This window comes from Heterodontus francisci, chromosome 10 (assembly GCF_036365525.1).
Source record: "Heterodontus francisci isolate sHetFra1 chromosome 10, sHetFra1.hap1, whole genome shotgun sequence".
Taxonomy (NCBI): Eukaryota; Metazoa; Chordata; class Chondrichthyes; order Heterodontiformes; family Heterodontidae; genus Heterodontus; species Heterodontus francisci.
The window spans coordinates 22,349,026-22,367,172 of NC_090380.1; the positions used below are offsets into that span (position 1 = coordinate 22,349,026).

At 43.0% G+C, this 18,147-nt stretch overlaps 1 protein-coding gene across 2 annotated transcripts in view; it reads right to left on the bottom strand.

The window, feature by feature from the left end:
• The window catches only part of vwa8 (von Willebrand factor A domain containing 8), a 402,749-nt gene that overhangs the window by 258,592 nt on the left and 126,010 nt on the right, over window positions 1–18,147 (bottom strand). For both annotated transcript variants that reach the window (XM_068040239.1, XM_068040240.1), the window contains 3 exons: window positions 16,731–16,865; window positions 16,548–16,625; window positions 2,414–2,574 (listed from right to left, as the gene is read on the bottom strand). In XM_068040239.1, coding sequence (XP_067896340.1) covers window positions 2,414–2,574; window positions 16,548–16,625; window positions 16,731–16,865 — 374 coding nt within the window. The remainder of the gene's footprint in view (window positions 1–2,413; window positions 2,575–16,547; window positions 16,626–16,730; window positions 16,866–18,147) is intronic.

Consider the following 18,147-nt stretch of genomic DNA (forward strand, 5'->3'; position numbering starts at 1 on the left):
TGCTGTACCCATCAGAAACACTGTCCGGAATCGCACTCCCCGACACACTGTCCGGTATCTCACTCCCTGACACACTGTCCGGTATCTCACTCCCCGACACACTGTCCGGAATCTCACTCCCCGACACACCGTCCGGAAACTCACTCCCCGACACACCGTCTGGAAACTCACTCACTGACACACTGTCCGGTATCTCACTCCGACACACAGTCCGGAATCTCACTCCCCGACAGAATGTCTGGAATCTCACTCACTGACACACTGTCCGGAATCTCACTCCCCGACACACCGTCTGGAAACTCACTCCCCGACACACCGTCTGGAAACTCACTCCCCGACACACCGTCTGGAAACTCACTCCCCGACACACCGTCTGGAAACTCACTCCGACACACCGTCTGGAAACTCACTCCGACACACTGTCCGGAATCTCACTCCGACACACTGTCCGGAATCTCACTCCCCGACACACCGTCTGGAAACTCACTCCCCGACACACCGTCTGGAAACTCACTCCCCGACACACCGTCTGGAAACTCACTCCCCGACACACCGTCTGGAAACTCACTCCCCGACACACCGTCTGGAAACTCACTCACTGACACACTGTCCGGTATCTCACTCCGACACACAGTCGGAATCTCACTCCCCGACAGAACGTCTGGAATCTCCCTCACTGACACACTGTCCGAAATCTCACTCCCCGACACACTGTCCGGAATCTCACTCCCCGACACACTGTCCGGAATCATCTTCATTCAATTTCTCCCATTCCTTTCAGCCCAATTCTGTCACTCTGAGTGTACAGCTGCTTGGCACTCATAGGGAATGAGAATCTCAGCCATCTCAAATGTCATGGAGGAAGTGAGGCTCTCTATTAAACTGAAAATAAAGTGGAAAAATTAAATGAAAACATTAACACACAGTGAGAGTTAGGTAGCTGTATTGATGAGTTGGTTCTAGTTCTTTTGGGCTGCCAGCCAAATCAAACCCCGCAACCAAGGGTCCACTGTGTTTTTGTCTTCTGCTTTGGAACAGTTTCATTCAACTGCAGAAATCGCAGCAGTGGATGCTTCCAACTTGCTCTATATTACTGCTGAATTCATTTGTTAAGTAGGGTAACAACTGGCACAACATACGAGTTGGCAACCTATTCTGGACACTCCACAAGAGCACCTCCAGCATTGTTCCAACTTATTGAGCTCCTCAATCGGTCCCCAAAATGCTGTGCGCTGGATCTGACCCTAACCAGCAAGTGGATAAATCCCTCCATGGCCTCACTTCCCCCTCTGACTGTAACCTCTTCCAGGTCTACAATCCCCGCAAGCGCTCTGTGCTCTTCTGACTCTGGCCTCTTGTGCATCGAGCCCTCCCTTCACTCCACCACTGGCAACTGTACTGTCAGCCATCTGGGCCTTATGCTCTGAATTCCCCCACTAAATCTCTCCACCTCACTCTCCTTTAATAATTTCCTTATAACCTACCTCTTTGACCAAATGTTTAGCCACCCCCTCCTAACTCAGGAATTTGACCCTCCTTTGACTCAGTGCCCATTTCTGTCTGATTACAATGCTGTGAAGCACATTTTTGATGTCAAATGCACTATATAAATGTAAGTCGCTGAATACAGTAAACAGGAAACCTACCAAGGCCGATAAGACTAAAACTGCCTACCTCAGATGTTGGATCTACTCTTGAAATATCATCTCTCTTTACAGAGCTATGATGTTGCATTAGTGAAGACTTAACTACAATAGTACATTATTATTTTTAATGGTACTGTGGAATAAATTTTGTGTTAAAATATGTATCAATGTTCACATTGTGGGGATGTGAATGCACTTCATGCTGATCGTCCATCAAGCCATCTGTAATATGTTGATAGGGTTAAATTAAGTAGGGTGGGAGGAGGCTCCTGTGAAGCATAAACAAAAGCATGGATCTGTTGGGCTGAAAGGCCTGTTTCTGTGCTGTAAAACTCGATGTAATGCTACATAAAACATTAGGAGGAAAATAAGAACAGATTTTTCCCAAAGGTTCAAAACTCGTGACTTTTATGAACAATACCAGTAAGAAGTACTTCATAAATTTTCAAGACAATTACCATTTTGCCACAGAATGGACAGGAAGGTGGGATTAGAGTGGCTAGATCCATAGGAAGAGTTAGCACTGACATCGGCACGATGGGCTAACTGTACCTCCTTCAACACTGTAAATTCCGATTTAATAGCAACACATTAAAACCAAAAATTACAAAATGGGCGCACGCAGAAAAGGAAAATGGATTACTTTCTTGAACCAACCTAGGATTTAACAATTTCAATAACGGTTGTTGCCTCCAGTGAGTGAAAATAATTATTTAATTACAAATAGTGTATAAAGAGAAAAACAAACACTGATTTAGTGACTTTACCTCTGAAGAATTGAGAGTGTTCCAGGGTTGACACGATGAATGCCATCAAGAACAACTAGCTTTCCTTCTAAGGCAGCAGTGACCAAAGGTGCGGGTCGCCATGCAGTGTCACCATTAGGAAGAGTGTACCTCTGCTGAAGCAAATCTCTGGCAGTCATGTCCTATTACATGATGAGAAAAATCAGTGTCACACTGACGTTGGTCAATTCAGGTTTGGCTAGATGGATCAGTGTGGATCACACTGTGGCCCCAACCCCTGGCAATTTGGCCTCGAAACCCAGGCTGTACAATTATATTTGTGCTGACATTCCTTATTTGCTAGTTTGTTTGGTTTGAATTTCATGCAGGTCATCATTAGTTCATTGGTGGATAAATCAGAATGCCAAGACCTAATAGTATTAGTAACCTGTGATACAGCAAGGTAATGATAACACGGATTAAACTTCCAATGGGGTCTCAAGGCACCATGGTACACACATATGTGAACCATGAGGGCAAAGTCTTGGACATTTTTCAGATAGATTAACTAGCCAAATCTTCATTCTTTGTATAATAAACATCCATCACACACTATAGGAACTTGGCCAGGCTTGACTATTATAGAGTCATTTACGGCATAGGAGGAAACCATGCAGTCCATCAAGTCCATGCCGACTCTCCACAGAGCAACCCAATCAGTCCCACTCCCCTGCCCAATCACCGTAGTCCTGCAAGTTTATTTCCTTCAAGTGCCCATCCAATTAAGCAGGCCAAATGTTAAATATTCCACAAAAATTTATAATGTGACATCATGGTGGTGAATGACACACATGACATCTGGCTCCCACCTTGTCGAAGTCCTCAGGACCTCTGCAAGAATGTTTGTTTATTTGTGCATGGCGGTGGACAATTAAACAACTAACTGGAGGAAGTGGCTCCACGAATACCCCCATCCTCAATGATGGGGGAGCCCAGCACATCAGTACAAAAGATAAGGCTGAAGCATTAGCAACAATCTTCAGCCAGAAGTGTCGTGTTGATGATCCATCTCAGTCTCCTCCTGAAGTCCCCAGCATCACAGATGCCAGTCTTCAGCCAATTCGATTCACTCCTCATGATATCAAGAAATGACTGAAGGCATTGGATACTGCAAAGGCTATGGGCCCTGACAGCATTCCAGCAATAGTACTGAAGACCTGTGCTCCAGAACTAGCCGCGCCCCTAGCCAAGCTGTTCCAGTGTAGCTACAACACTGGCAATGTAGAAATTTGCTCAGGTATGTCCTGTACACAAAAAGCAGGACAAGTCCAACCCGACCAATTACCACCCCATCAGTCTACTCTCAATCATCAGTAAAGTGATGGAAGGTGTTGTCAATAGTGCTATCAAGTGGCACTTGTTTAGCAATAACCTGCTCAGTGATGCTCAGTTTGGGTTCCGCCAGGGCCACTCAGCTCCTGACCACATTACAGCCTTGGTTCAAACATGAAGGAGGTGAACTCAAGAGGTGAGGTGAGAGTGACTGTCCTTGACATCAAGGCAGCATTTGACCAAGTATGACGTCAAGGTGCCCTAGCACAACTGAAGTCAATGGGAAATAGGGGGGAAAACTCTCCGCTGGTTGGAGTCATATCTAGTGCAAAGGAAGATGGTTGTGTTCGTTGGAGGTCAATCATCTGTGCTCCAGGACATCACTGCAGGAGTTCCTCAGGGTCGTGTCCTAGGCCCAAACATCTTCAGCTCCTTCATCAATGACTTTCCTTCAATCATAAGGTCAGAAGTGCAGATGTTCGCTGATGATTGCACAATGTTCAGCACCATTCACAACTCCTCAGAAACTGAAGCAGTCCGTGTAAGAATGCAGCAAATCCTGGACAATATCCAGGCTTGGGCTGATAAGTGGCAATTAACATTCGTACCACACAAGTGCCGGCCCATGACAATCTCCAACAAGAGAGAATCTAACCATCTCCCCTTGACATTCAATGGCATTACTATCACTGAATACCCAACTATCAACATCCTGAGGGTTACCATTGACCAGAAACTGAACTGGAGTAGCCTTATAAATACCATGGCGACAAGAGCACATCAGAGGCTAGGAGACCTCCAACCAGAGGCGAGTAACTCACCTCCTGACTCCCCAAAGCCTGCCCACTATCTACAAGGCACAAGTCAGGAATGTGATGAATACTCTCCACTTGCCTGGATGGGTGCAGCTTCAACAACACTCAAGAAGCTTGACACCATCCAGGACAAAGCAGCCCACTTAACTGGCACCCCATCCACCACCTTCAACATTCAGTCTCTCCACCACCAATGCAGTGTGTACCATCTACAAGATGCACTGCAGCACAGCACCAAGGCTCCTTAGACAGCACCTTCCAAACCTGTGATCTCTACCACCTAGAAGGACAAGGACAGCCGATGCATGGGAACACCAGCACCTGCAAATTCTCCTCCAAGTCACACACCATCCTGACTTGAAACAATATTGCTATTCCTTCCCTGTAGCTGGGTCAAATTCCTGGAACTCCCTTCCTAACAGGACTGCGGGTGTATCGACCCCACATGGACTGCAGCAGTTCAAGAAGACAGCTCACCACCAACTTCTCAAGGGCAATTAGGGATGGGCAATAAATGCTGGCCTAGCCAGCGAAGCCCACATCCCATGATCGAATAAAAAAAAAAATTCTCAACCAAATTCACCCTAAAATCCCAGTCCAAAACAAATCAAAGATGACAGAGTTTGAGGGAATGGTTGGGAGAGATTGTAGTGTGGGAAGGATGCTTGTTACTGAAAGGATGTCTGTTATTTGAAGGATGAAGATGATCCCATAGGAAAGCAATCTATCTTGTTCATTCTGGCAATTCTCATGCACCTGATATCAATTTCGGAGAAAGGAGGTCCTAACTGAGGAGCTTCCGCTAACAAGAGTTATATCAAACTGTTTATTAGCATTAGTGAAACAGCAATAAAATTTGCTTTACCAGACATTTTGATGGAAACAAAGGGATTCCTATCTTCCAGATGGTAGCAGTGAAGTATACAATTGGCTGGCCATTGATCTCTACTGCTAAGTCACTGAACTACTTAGGTTCTTCTTATCACACAACACAAATAACTGCCTTGATCACCTCTGTTCTCTTCAGTGAACATACAGTCAAAAACACCTAGTCCCCCCAACTGTGGGGCCCTGAGATAAACTAAACTCGCCCAATCTGCTGGATGATGAGCCACATGGCTTGGATGTCCCATTATGCATATACTTGGCACTTGTGGATATTCAAGCTACTCATGGACAGCCCAGGATTGCATCCCCAGTACTGAGCTTCCCACGCAGGGCACAACATGAATAATTGCCGAATCTGCAACTGGGGACCAGCTATGGAAATATGGTGCATTTTGTACATTCATTCAAAACAACAAGAACAATCTGCATTTATATCATGCCTTTAGCATAATAAAATGACCCAAGGAGCTTAAGGGTACAATGCAGTTAATTAAGAAGTTCCTGATCTTCGAGGCAGTCCTATCAGTCTACCTTCCTAATTCTCCTCCTCCTAAAATGCATGGAATTGCAGTGAATCTCCCAAAGAGGAAGCTGGTAGAGTTATCACAAATCAGTATCTGCCTACCTCATGGCAGAGACTCTCCCCGATGGGTCAGTTCCAGCAACACTCCTCTTTAATCTCTATATAAACAATATGCCTGCAAACCGATTGTGGAAATTCATTTCTGCTGATAACAGTGCCTTTGCTACTCAAGCTACTGACCTTTTCATCCTGAAAACTACATTCATTACTAAAAAGAAAAATACAGGGTTTGCATTTATATAGGGCCTTTCCCAACCACAGGACGCCCCAAAGTGCTTTACAGCCAATGAGGTACTTTTTGAAGTGTAGTCATTGTTGTAATGTAGGAAATGTGTCAGCCAATCTACACACCACAAGATCCCAGAAACAGCAATGTGATAATAATCTGTTTTAGAGATGTTGGCTGAGGAATAAATACTGGCAAGAGCACCATGCAAAACTCCCCTGATCTTCTTTGAAACAGCACCATGGCATCTCTCCATCCACCTGAAAGGGCAGACGCAGCCTCAGTTTAATGGTTTATCGGAGTAGATGGCAGCTCTAACAGTGCAGCATACCCTCACTGATATGAACCTTAGGGTGGAGTAACCTTCTCAAATGGGATCCTCAACCAAATAGTTAGCAGAAAGACTGTGCCCTCTGTCTTTCACTTGCACAACACTAGTGCCTCTTGCAAAGTCACCATCATCCGAAAAGGTCAACTTCCTAAATATACAAACTTTGTTACATGGTGATCACCCTCAACTGATAACCAATCTACATAAACCATCTGCCGAATTCTACTCAGTGAAACTCAAGATAACCTCATAGTCAAACTTGCCGTCTCCACCTGGGGAGTACACATGCCACCAACTTTATGCTCATCTGTTCTCACATTCTGTTCAGTGGCTGAACACTACACTCCCATTTTTATAGAATCATTACAGCACAGAAAGAGGCTATTCAGCCAATCATGCCCATGCTGGCTCTCTGCAAGAGCAACTCAGCTGGTTCCACTCGCCTGCCTTTTCCCCGTAACCCGAATTTTTTCTCTTTAGATTCTTTTTTGAAAGCCATAATTGAATCTGCCTCCACCACACGCTGAGGCAGTGCATTCCAGGTCCTAACCATTCGCTGCATAAAAATATTTTTCCTCATGTCGCCTATGGTTCTTTTGCCATTCACCTTAAACCTGTGTCCTCTGGTTATTGACCCTTCCATCAATGTGAACAGTTTCTCGCTGTCGACACTGTCCAGACGCTTCATGATTGTGAACACCTCTATCAAATTTCCTCACAAACATCTCTTCTCTAAGGAGAATAGTCCTAGCTTCTCCAATCTATCGTCATATAGATTGGAGAAGCTAGGACTATTCTCCTTAGAGAAGAGATGTTTGCTCTTCCCTGGAACCATTCTTGTAAATTTTTTGTGCACCCTCTCTAAAGCCTTCACATCCGTCCTAAAGTGTGCTGCCCAGAATAAGACACGATACTCCATTTGTGGCCAAACCAGTGTTTTATGCAGGTTTATCATAACTTCCTTGCTTTTTTTACTCTATGCCTCTGTTTATCAAGCTCAGGATCCCATATGCCTTATTAACTACTTTCTCAACCTGCCCTGCCACTTTCAATGATTTGTGCGCATATACCACCACCCCCCCCCAGGTGCCTCTGCTCCTGCACCCCATTGCAGCAACTCACCAAGGTTCCTTCAACCGCACCTTCCAAACCCGCGACCTCTACCACCTAGAAGAACAAGGGCAGCAGACGCATGGGAACACTGCCACCTGCAAGTTCCCCTCCAAGTTGCACACCATCCTGACTTGGAACTATATCATTGTTCCTGCACTGGTGCACTGGGTCAAAATCCTCTAACTCCTTCCTTAACAGTACTATAGGTGTACCTGCACCACATGGACGGCAGCAGTTCAAGAAGGTGGCTCACCATCACCTTCTCAACGGCAATCAGGGAAGGGCAATAAATGCTCGCCTTGCCAGAAATACCCACCTCCCATGAATGCATAACAAAAGGACAGTTTAAAAAAAAAACCTTTTTAAACAAATCCACGGCAAAAAGCTTGACCACATTATCCATCATGCTCTGCGATGAACTGAACTGGACTGAAAACAGAATCTCTCGTGCAAATTTCAGTCTTTCTAAAATAAACCCGCTGAACTGTGAAGCTAATACAAATGCTATTAGGCAAAGAAACAGAGAAGGTGTAGGCAAGAGAGAGACATTGCTATTTGGATTTATGAAGTATAGGCCTTTGAAGACTGTACAACTTAGATAAGATGGACCATGGTGTTCCAGCAAAATACAAACATCTTTTTCTGGAAGACTGACTATAAGGGATTTCACATGATGTAAAATTACTGAAAAAAGCAAAGACAACTTTCTGGGCGAGTTCAAACCCTATGGTTTAAACAAAGGGCGCAGAATATAATTTGGGTATTGTCCTTTTAACAGATTCTTCATAGGATGGTGTGGGCTGTCAATAAAGCAACACAGGTTCATTCCCTGAAAAGTGGTATAAGAGGTTGAACTTATCAGAGATATTTACTGCAGTCAAGGAAGGAGACGCCAGCAGATTATCTGAAGGAGACCGCAAAAGGAGCCCAACTGATTATCGGGAGAAGATTCTATAATCAACAGGAGCTGGCCACTTTGGGTGATTGTATGACTAATAGTTAATAACATATTTGAGCATTCTAATGCCAGATACTGATGAGGCATTCATTTGCTGAGAGTAGAATAATATAGCAGCTAATGTTTTGTTTTATCATTTTCTTTTATCCTCTTCTTTCTCAACCTGAACAATCTGTAACCATTTTAATTTTACTGTAATCATAATAATTAAATCGGTGCCCGTTTTAAATCTGTAATCGTGGGTACAAATAAAGTAACCCCATTCAAAAAGTTCTGCTTAATGGGGTTAGTTTATTTGTACCCATGATTGCGAATTTGTTCTCTTGTAATTCACGGGTCCAAAAAAAACTTTTAAGCCTTTCGAATTGTATCCTTTATTTTATACTACCTTTCCTCATTCTTCCTCCCAAAATGTATCACTTCGCAGTTCTCTGCATTAAATTTAATCTGCAGCATGTCCGCCCATTCTACCAGCCTGTCTATGTCCACTTGCTGGCTCACTGCACAGTAAGCTGGTTGATGTTCAACATTATGCTACGAGACACCTCAACTCTGGCACAATGCAGCCTACTCTCTTCCATGGTTACCAGTGCTCTGCAATATAGCTACTCATTTTCGCCGTCCATATCAAGCATCAAAATTGGTGAGCAGACTTTGACAAAATCAAAGGGGGGCACAGTGGCGCAGCGGTTAGCACCGCAGCCTCACAGCTGCAGCGACCTGGGTTCAGTTCTGGGTACTGCCTGTGAGGAGTTTGCAAGTTCTCCCTGTGACCGCGTGGGTTTCCGCTGGGTGCTCCGGTTTCCTCCCACAGCCAAAGACTTGCAGGTTGATAGGTAAATTGGCCATTGTAAATTGCCCCTAGTGTAGGTAGGTGGTAGGAGAATTGAGGGAAGGTGGGCATGTGGTAGGGAATATGGGATTAATGTAGGATTAGTGTAGGATTAGTATAAATGGGTGATTGATGGTCAGCACAGGCTCGGTGGGCCGAAGGTCTCTATCTCTCTATGACTCTATGTTGCCAATTCACTCTGATTTGGTCTATCCTGCAACAGCAGGATTGGGTGTTCAAAACACCCAATCTGGTTAACCTTTCTCGATTCTTTCGACTTTTCCTTACTAACTCACTAGTGTGAAGAGTGGACATCAGACGCTCCTATAAATCTCTGACCTTAGAGCCGTCAACTGGGATTCAGCTGGCCACATCGTACTCAGACACTTCTCAACCAATGAACTGGACAGGGATGGTGTGCCTCAAATGTTCACCTGTGGGGTGCCTGTGATGATGACATATGTCCTTGTTATCAAATATAAATCATGGCCAACCTCGTTGAATTAAGCCCACAAACTGAATTATCTGGTGGCCTATGCACTTTGCATGCTGGTGATGGCTGGAATCATATGCTGAGTCTGTATATGCTAAATAAATAACATGGGAAAGTAATAGCACAGGGAAATATAGGAGCAAAAGAGTCAGTTGAACTGTCAACTTCCAAACTATAAATTAACTCTGGTCCTTCCAGGTTGCTGCAGACTGAAGAAAAAGCTTTTAAATAGGTACCCGCGAATGAAATAAACCATTGCAGATGGCTCAAATAACTGGCGAAACATTGAGAATATTTCTGTGCCTAATGTGTATACAGATCTAAAGCTACCAGCGTAGCTCCTCAGTTCTCTGCATCCTATGACACTGTATTCATTTTGCTTAATCTTGCTAGAAGTGGACTAATAAAAGTTCTTCACCTAACCTTTTGCAGATTTATCAGTAGTTCTCATTGTATAAATGAAGCATGGAATGTTCCCTGTACTTGTGACTTGTGAAACAACAACAACTTATATTTATATTGCACCTTTAACGTAATAAAACACTCCAAGGTGCTTCACAGGAGCATTATAAAATAACATATGACACCGAGCCGCATAAGGAGATATTAGGTCAGATGACCAAAAGCTGGTCAAAGATGTTGGTTTCAAGGAGTGTTTTAAAGGAGGAAAGCGAGGTAGAGAGGCGGAGAGGTATAGGGAGGGTATTTCAGAGCTTAGGCTACCGAAGGTACGGCCATCAATGGTGGGGCAATTAAATGCTCAAGAGGCCAGAATTAGATGAGTGCAGACATCTCGGAGGGTTGTGGGGCTGGAGGAGGTTATAGAGATAGGGAGGGGCGAAGCAATGGGGGGATTTGAAAACAAGGATGAGAATTTTAAAATCAGGACATTGCTTGACTGGAAGCCGATATAGGTCAGCAAGCACAGGGGTGATAGTGGAACAGGACTTGGTGAGATTTAAGACACAGACAGCAGAGTTTAGGATGACTTCAGGTTTACGGAGGATAGAATGTGGGAGACCAGCCAGGAGTGTGTTGGAATAGTCAAGTCTAGAGGTAATAAAGGGTTTCAGCAGCAGATGAGCTGAGAGGGGGAAAAGTCGGGCAATGTTACAGAGGTGGAAATAGACGGTCTTCGTGATTGCACAAATATGTGATCAGATACTCATCGTGGGGTCAAGTATGACACCAAGGTTGCAAACAGACTGGTTTAATCACATTTCAACACACACCCCTGCTCTCATGCTCACATCTCTGTCCTGGGATTGTTGCAGTATTCCAGCGAACATCAATGCAAGCTCGAGGAACGGCATCTCATTTACCGATTAGGCACGCTACAGCCTGCCAGACTGAACAATGAGTTCAATAATTTCAGAGTATGACGGGTCCCCCATTTTACTTTTATTTTTTGTTCTTTTTTCTTTTTTCTATTTTGTGCTTATTTTATTTTAGTTTGTTCAGTTTGTTTCTACTGTGCCTACCCACTGTTTTTTTCATGTTTGTGCTTGTGGCTGTTCAGTTTTCAGTCCATTAACACCCTATCTGTACTAATGCTTTGTCTTTCAGCACACCATTAACATATTGTTTGCCTCTGCTCCTTGACCTTCTGGTCAGCTATTCTGTAACCTTGTCCTATCAACACCTTCTCTTTTGTTATCTCTTGCCCCACCCCCGCTTTACTTGCTTAAAATCTTTTACATTTCTTATATCTGCCAGTTCTGAAGAAGGGTCACTGACCTGAAACGTTAACTCTGCTTCTCTCTCCACAGATGCTGCCAGACCTGCTGAGTATTTCCAGCGGTTCTTGTTTTTATTTCAGATTCCCAGCATCCGCAGTATTTTGCTTTTATTTTGGTTTAGTCACAGACTGTTGCCAAGGAGAGGGTTAGTGTTGTGAATGGAATTTGGAGTGGGAACCAAAAACAATGGCTTCAGTCTTCCCAATATCTATGGGAGGAAATTTCTGCTCATCTAGTACTGGGCGTCAGATACGCCGTTTGATAATGTAGCAACAGTGGAGGAGTTGATAGAGGTGGTGGTGAGGTACAGCTGGGTGTCATCAGTGAACATGTGAAAATTAATGCTGTGCTTTTGGATGATGCCACTGAGGGGCAGCATGTAGATGAGAAATAGGAGGGGACCAAGGATAGATCCTTGGGGTCACCAGAGGTAATGGTGTGGGAGCAGCAAGAGAAGCCAATGCAAGTTATTCTCTGGCTATGATTAGGTAGATAAGAGTGGAACCAGATAAGAGTGCAACCAGGTAAGAGCAGTCCCACCGAGCTGGACAACAGTGGAGAGGCACTGGAGGAGGATGGTGTGCTCAACCATGCCAAAGGCTGCAGACAGGCTGAGGAAGAGGAGGAGGGAAAGTTTACCTTAGTCACAGTCACTTAGGCTGTAATTTGTGTCTTTGATAAGAGCTGTTTTGGTCATGTGGTGGGGCGGAAACCTGATTGGAGGGCTTCAAACATAGAGTTCTGGGAAAGATGGACAAGGATTTGGGAAGTGGCACCACATTCAAGGACTTTGGAAAGGAAAGGGAAGTTGAAGATGGGACAGTAGTTGACAAGGACGGTGGTATCAAGGGTTGCTTTTTTGAGGAGCGGGGTGATGACGGCAGATTTAAAGGAGAGAGGGACAACACCTGAAGAGAGAGAACCGTTAACAATATTGATTAAAATGCAGACCAGGAGATGATGATGGGTGGTCAGCAATTCAGTAGGAATAGGGAATAGAAAAGAATTATTTTATGTTTGTTCTTGAGACATAGGCATCACTGACACGGCACTATTTACTGTCCACTCCTGGGGGTATTAAGGGTCAATCACATATATTAAATGTATAGAGCATCAGGCTGCATTTCCAGAAGTTTCTGCAAATGAGGATCACTGCTTAGCACTAGCTAAGCACTACATAAACTTAATCTACCAGTAAGGGGTGCAAGTTCAGTCTGTTGCACAATTTCAGTGCACCATTTAATAAACATAAAAGAAACCGACAGACAAGCAGATAGCAGTGTTATCACTAATTATTTTCCCCTCTTAAAGACTGCAATTGAAATGTGTATCTAATTTCTATTGCATGTGGAAATTATTAGGGAGTCTGATGGATTGGCCATTCACTGCTTATATGCAGTGGGGAGTGTTCCTTCTTTTAATCTGAGTTTGGCTGTAGAGTCTCTACTTTTTATAAATTCTGTTTGGTAGCTCTGGGAGATCATTCCTATTCTTGGCAATAAAATTAATGGAGTATCTGTCTAGTGCAGCTTTATCTACCCAACTGGCAACTTTGAAGTTAGTGTTAATGCAAATGGAAATGGCTTTCTCTTTATAGCCGATATAAGCAATGACCCGTTTTAAATGTGGACTTTTTAAGTGGTGGAAACTGTAGCTGTGTCTCTAGTTATAGAAGCTCAAGGGATCAAGAACTGTTTTGGCAGAATTGTAGTAAAAGGCTTTGAGAAATATTGTTTTGCCTGTGTTTATTGACAAGGATATTATGTGAGCAAGCCACAAGGAACCATGGGCTCAAAAAACATAAAAACATTTTCCCTCCACAGCTTCAGGGTTTTGATACAACAAAATGATCACCCTGAACTGATACAATATATGCGACTTTTACACTATCAACAAATGCACATTTAAGCTCATTTAAATAAATTTTAGTATCAAACTGATGATATTCCTGATGCTAGTGTCCTCAAGTACATTACGCTGCATGACAACACAAACTATAAAAAAATGACATTTGAGATTGTTGCCAAGGAAACAAACAACCGTCAGTGCAAATATAGAAACAATGGTGGATTTTATGTCATAGCAACTTTAAAATGAATTCAGCACCAGCATCCCAGACCAGAAATTAGTCTGATGTCATCATCTCTCACTGATTTCCTCTTTGGACAGGTCTGAAAACACAAGTCTTAAAACGGCACAACAGAACAGAATTATTAAAATTGCTCGTTCCCTACATATTCTGCCAGCGTGCTGAAAAGATCTTTCCAGTGAATTCTGTTTAGCTGTGTTAACTTAAGTTATTAACCTATTCCTTTCTTCATGAATCTTTTATTGAAACTTATCAACACTAAATAGCTCTTCAGAAGCAGCTTTTTTTTTTTTTAAATTGCCACATCTTATTCCAAGAAAAAAATAATTGTTCAGATGTTTCAAATATCAAAGCACTGGAAGTGCCACTACTGACAGTAGAGAAAGCTTTAGCACACTGTGGCATTCCCTGTTTGTGACTTTAGTGCAGACGTTAGACCAATCTTAAGTGGTGAGAAAAACATCCGTCTGTTAATATTGCGAACGTAATTCCTAACACTTTCACTTTACTTTTTCAAACTTATTTCAGCTATTCGCGTATACAATTCGCAATATCTAGCAAATCAATGCAATGAGTCTGACTAGCTTTGCTATTTATTATTCCTTGAATTGCTGTTGGCTTAGAGGCTGACTGAAAGTTTTGCGTAAGATTCAATTGCTCAAACCATGACTGTTCTGTACTTTGTAGTTCCATCCAATTTACTATTTCCTCATTTCTTGTTCAACAATATTTTGCTGTGTCCCCATCTCCTCTCCTGACAGCATTGACTGTTGTTGGAACACACTTCCATAGGCAGCTGGTGTCCATTAGTACCTCACTCAAATGGCCCTTCTTCATATTTGAGTCCAGACACTGAGTCATTTGACTACAGATGGCATCACAGCATTGCCTGAACTTGTCCTTCCCTGATGTCCACACATTTTACACTGAGGTGAGTAAATGGCAATCAGAAGTGGAAATGCTGCCTCATTTTCCCCTGCTTAACCCTGGACACTATTGGCAACTGCAACACCCTTAGTGCTATCACAACAGCATAGCTTGGTAAACAAACTGGAGTTTTTCTGGTCTGGACAACCCAGTTACAGAACTCTGCCCACAATCTGATATCGCCTGTCAAACAAAGTTCTGCTGGTTCCTTCCTTTCAGTCCATTTCTTAACCATTCCCACAACCTGATATCGCTTGTCAAACAAACTTCTGCTGGTTCCTTCCCTTCAGTCCATTTCTTAACCATTCTCAGGTCTTGCATTGAATCCCCACCACTCTAGGGTTTAAGTAGCAGTAATTTTTTTGAGTCTAAGTACACTACAGCTCAAGACCTCATACCGTCCACTCGAAATGCCAAGCAGATTGGTTAGGCAGATCTTTCCCCTCTGTATTCCTGCTGGCTGCTATTTACAAGATCATCACATAGTTAAATTCAACTGTTTGCATTAGTTTACCTCATATGCCTGCTCGATCATCTTTTTTGAATGTTGGTACCATGTTAGCCTGTCTCCAATCTGGCAGGGGCTCTCCATCTTACGTTGACCATCGCATCAGCAACTCACAAATCTATTCCCTTCTCTCTTGGCGCTTTAGGAAAAATACCTAATGTATTTGTTTTGAATCCTTTTCGCCTCTCTATCCCCTCCATCTAACATTAACATTAATGTCACTAACCCCGATTCAGATTATCACAAGTCCTGCGCCAGTCTTCCCGAGTGAAAACCTAGAGGATATGACAGGGTAACTAATTTATGCTCATCCTCACCTTCAGCCCCATTAGCATCCACTTGGATGCTCACCTCTGCTCAAACCACTGCATATCTTCATAATACTGGAAAAGAAGTTGCTTTATTACAAACCCTCTTGTAACTATGAATCGACTTTCCATTAGCTGTCCCAATCTAAATCCCAACATCCACCTTCTCAAGGGCAACTAGGGATAGGCAATAAATGTGACACCCAAATCATCAATACAATGTCATTCACTTCAGTTACTTTGTCTTTTTAATTTCAATGATTAATCCTGTATTTTGTGACCTATGTATCAGATGTGGCTTGGTGGTAGCACTCTCACCTCTAACATAAGGTTGTGGATTCAAGGCCCCCCCCCCCCCCCCCTCCAGAGACTGGAATGCATAATACAGAGGGAGTGCTGCACTGTCAACGGTGCTGTCTTTCAGATGATACGTTAAAGCAAGGCCCTGTCTCAGGTGAAAGTAAAAGATCCCACGGCACTACTTCAAGGCAGAGCAGGAAACTTTGCTCCAGTGTCCTGGTCAATATTTATCCCTTAATCAATATCACTAAAAAAATCTGGTCATTATCATATTGCTGTTTGTGGATCCTTGCTACTGACTGTAAAAACACTTTGGAACGTCCTGAAGTCACAAAAACCCTATATAAATGCAAGTCTTTCTTTTTTTATACATTAAGTAATCTCTTACAGCTTTCACCTCAGGTGTTGCTGCCTGAGACCATTACAAAGTTCTCTTATTGAGAACTGCTAAGTACCGGTGCAGGACTTCCCATCGTTACACCTCTGGTTTCAACACTGCATAAATTAGAACAGTATCTCAAGGGCAACTAGGGATAGACCTTCCCAGCTACGCCCACATCCCAAGAACGAATACACAAGATCTAAATTTTAAGCATTCCATGTTCCTCATATTTTGGCCCATGCCCTTTCTCAAATTTACTATTATTCTGGTTTATCAAGCCTTATCTTTTACGGTTTCCTCTCCTGTTTTTGCTGCCTATTATCAAACCAAACATTCAGTTTAACAAGATTACCTGATATAGTGTGATGGGTTCAATTCTATAACCCAGCAGGTCAGCGAATTCCTTAGCGATCACAGTTTTGCCACAACCCTGCATGATAGAGTTGATAAATATATTTAAATAATCATATAAAACAACTAAAATTGGTGCCAGTGGGAGTTTTGCAATGCGTAACACAATCTGCGTTCATATTACCTTTCCACCAATTAGACATATGTCCTTTACCATGTGTGACTGCACCATCTCTGCCAGGAGCCTGTCATGACTGGACGTTCTGACGAAATTTGATGACCCAGTGTGAAACTTTAATGGTCTTGTTCCGACTGGAATCTGTAAAATTCACAGATTAAAAACAGATCTCTTTCCTTCAACAAAATGGAAACACCGACTTCAATCTTTAATATTACATTTCCAAGATTTTACAAGTCATTCCACTACCTTATAACATTGTTCTTATACATAAATATATGTATATAGTCTATATATAGTTAGCTTTTTGATTTACAATCAGAAAAGAGTAGGAGGCTTTATCTCACCCCAAAGCACTGCAAAGAGGGCTGTACAAGCCCATTACCTGGGGTGTTGCTTTACAATGGTTCACTATGTCATTGCAAAAACTTAAAAATACAATTGTAAAGGTTGCACGGTACTATGTCTGGTAAATGTCTAAGGAACAAAACCCCTGGGATTACAACTGGGATACAACCGTACAAACACGTTGTATATGTAACTGAAACTCTTCTCACTGCTGTTTTAGTTGAGCTGTTATCCCACAGACACCACTGGTTTAAAAAAAAAAGCAGGGAGGGGAAGTTGCCATGAACCCAACAGCAAGCATCTGTCATAGGAGTTTTTTTTTAAAAAGAGCTTAGAGGTCTGTGTGCCTTTAAAACTGGGGGAAAAAAGACTCTGTGATGAATGACTGCAGAGGCTTAATGTTTGAAGAGTGCAGCCTGTGAGACCGGTTTCCAAGCAACCAGAAGATTAACAGCAGTCTTGTGACTTGGATTGTTGGAGGCTTTCAGTTTCATTTTGAGAGTGTAAAAGTGACCAGGGGAGCTGTAAGCAGATTTAAAAAAAGAGTTACTGCAAGAGAGTGGCCAGGAATACAGCCCAGAGGAAACTATAATTCATATTTGAAGTAAAAGTCTAATCTCTTCATAAAGTCAAAAGAACTTTGAAGGAGTTAAATCTAATGTATGGGAGCTAAAACCCTTGTTGCTATTTATGCCTGAAGAGAAGAAGAGACCCAGAGAAAAGAGGAATTGCTGCACTCTGTGGAAAAACACTGCTTTGGAGAAAGGAAGCCTGTGTTTTGGGTGTGGCAGGTTGCTGTTGTCCCCAGACAAGAATCCCTGCCTCAAGAGTGAGTTCTGTAGTTGCTGTGCTCTGTGGAGAAGGTTCCTTTGCTAAGAGTAAGTCCTGATGACTTTTGTGTTTTGAAAGTTCCTGAACTCTCAAGAAAGTTTCTACTGGTAGGCTGCTACTTTAAAATGTAAACAGACCTGTTGCTACAACCTGTTGCTGAAAGATCTGTATGACGCCTGCTGCAGACGAACTACCTTGAATGCCTACCCACCAGACTGTTCATTAATTTCACCTGGAGACTTCG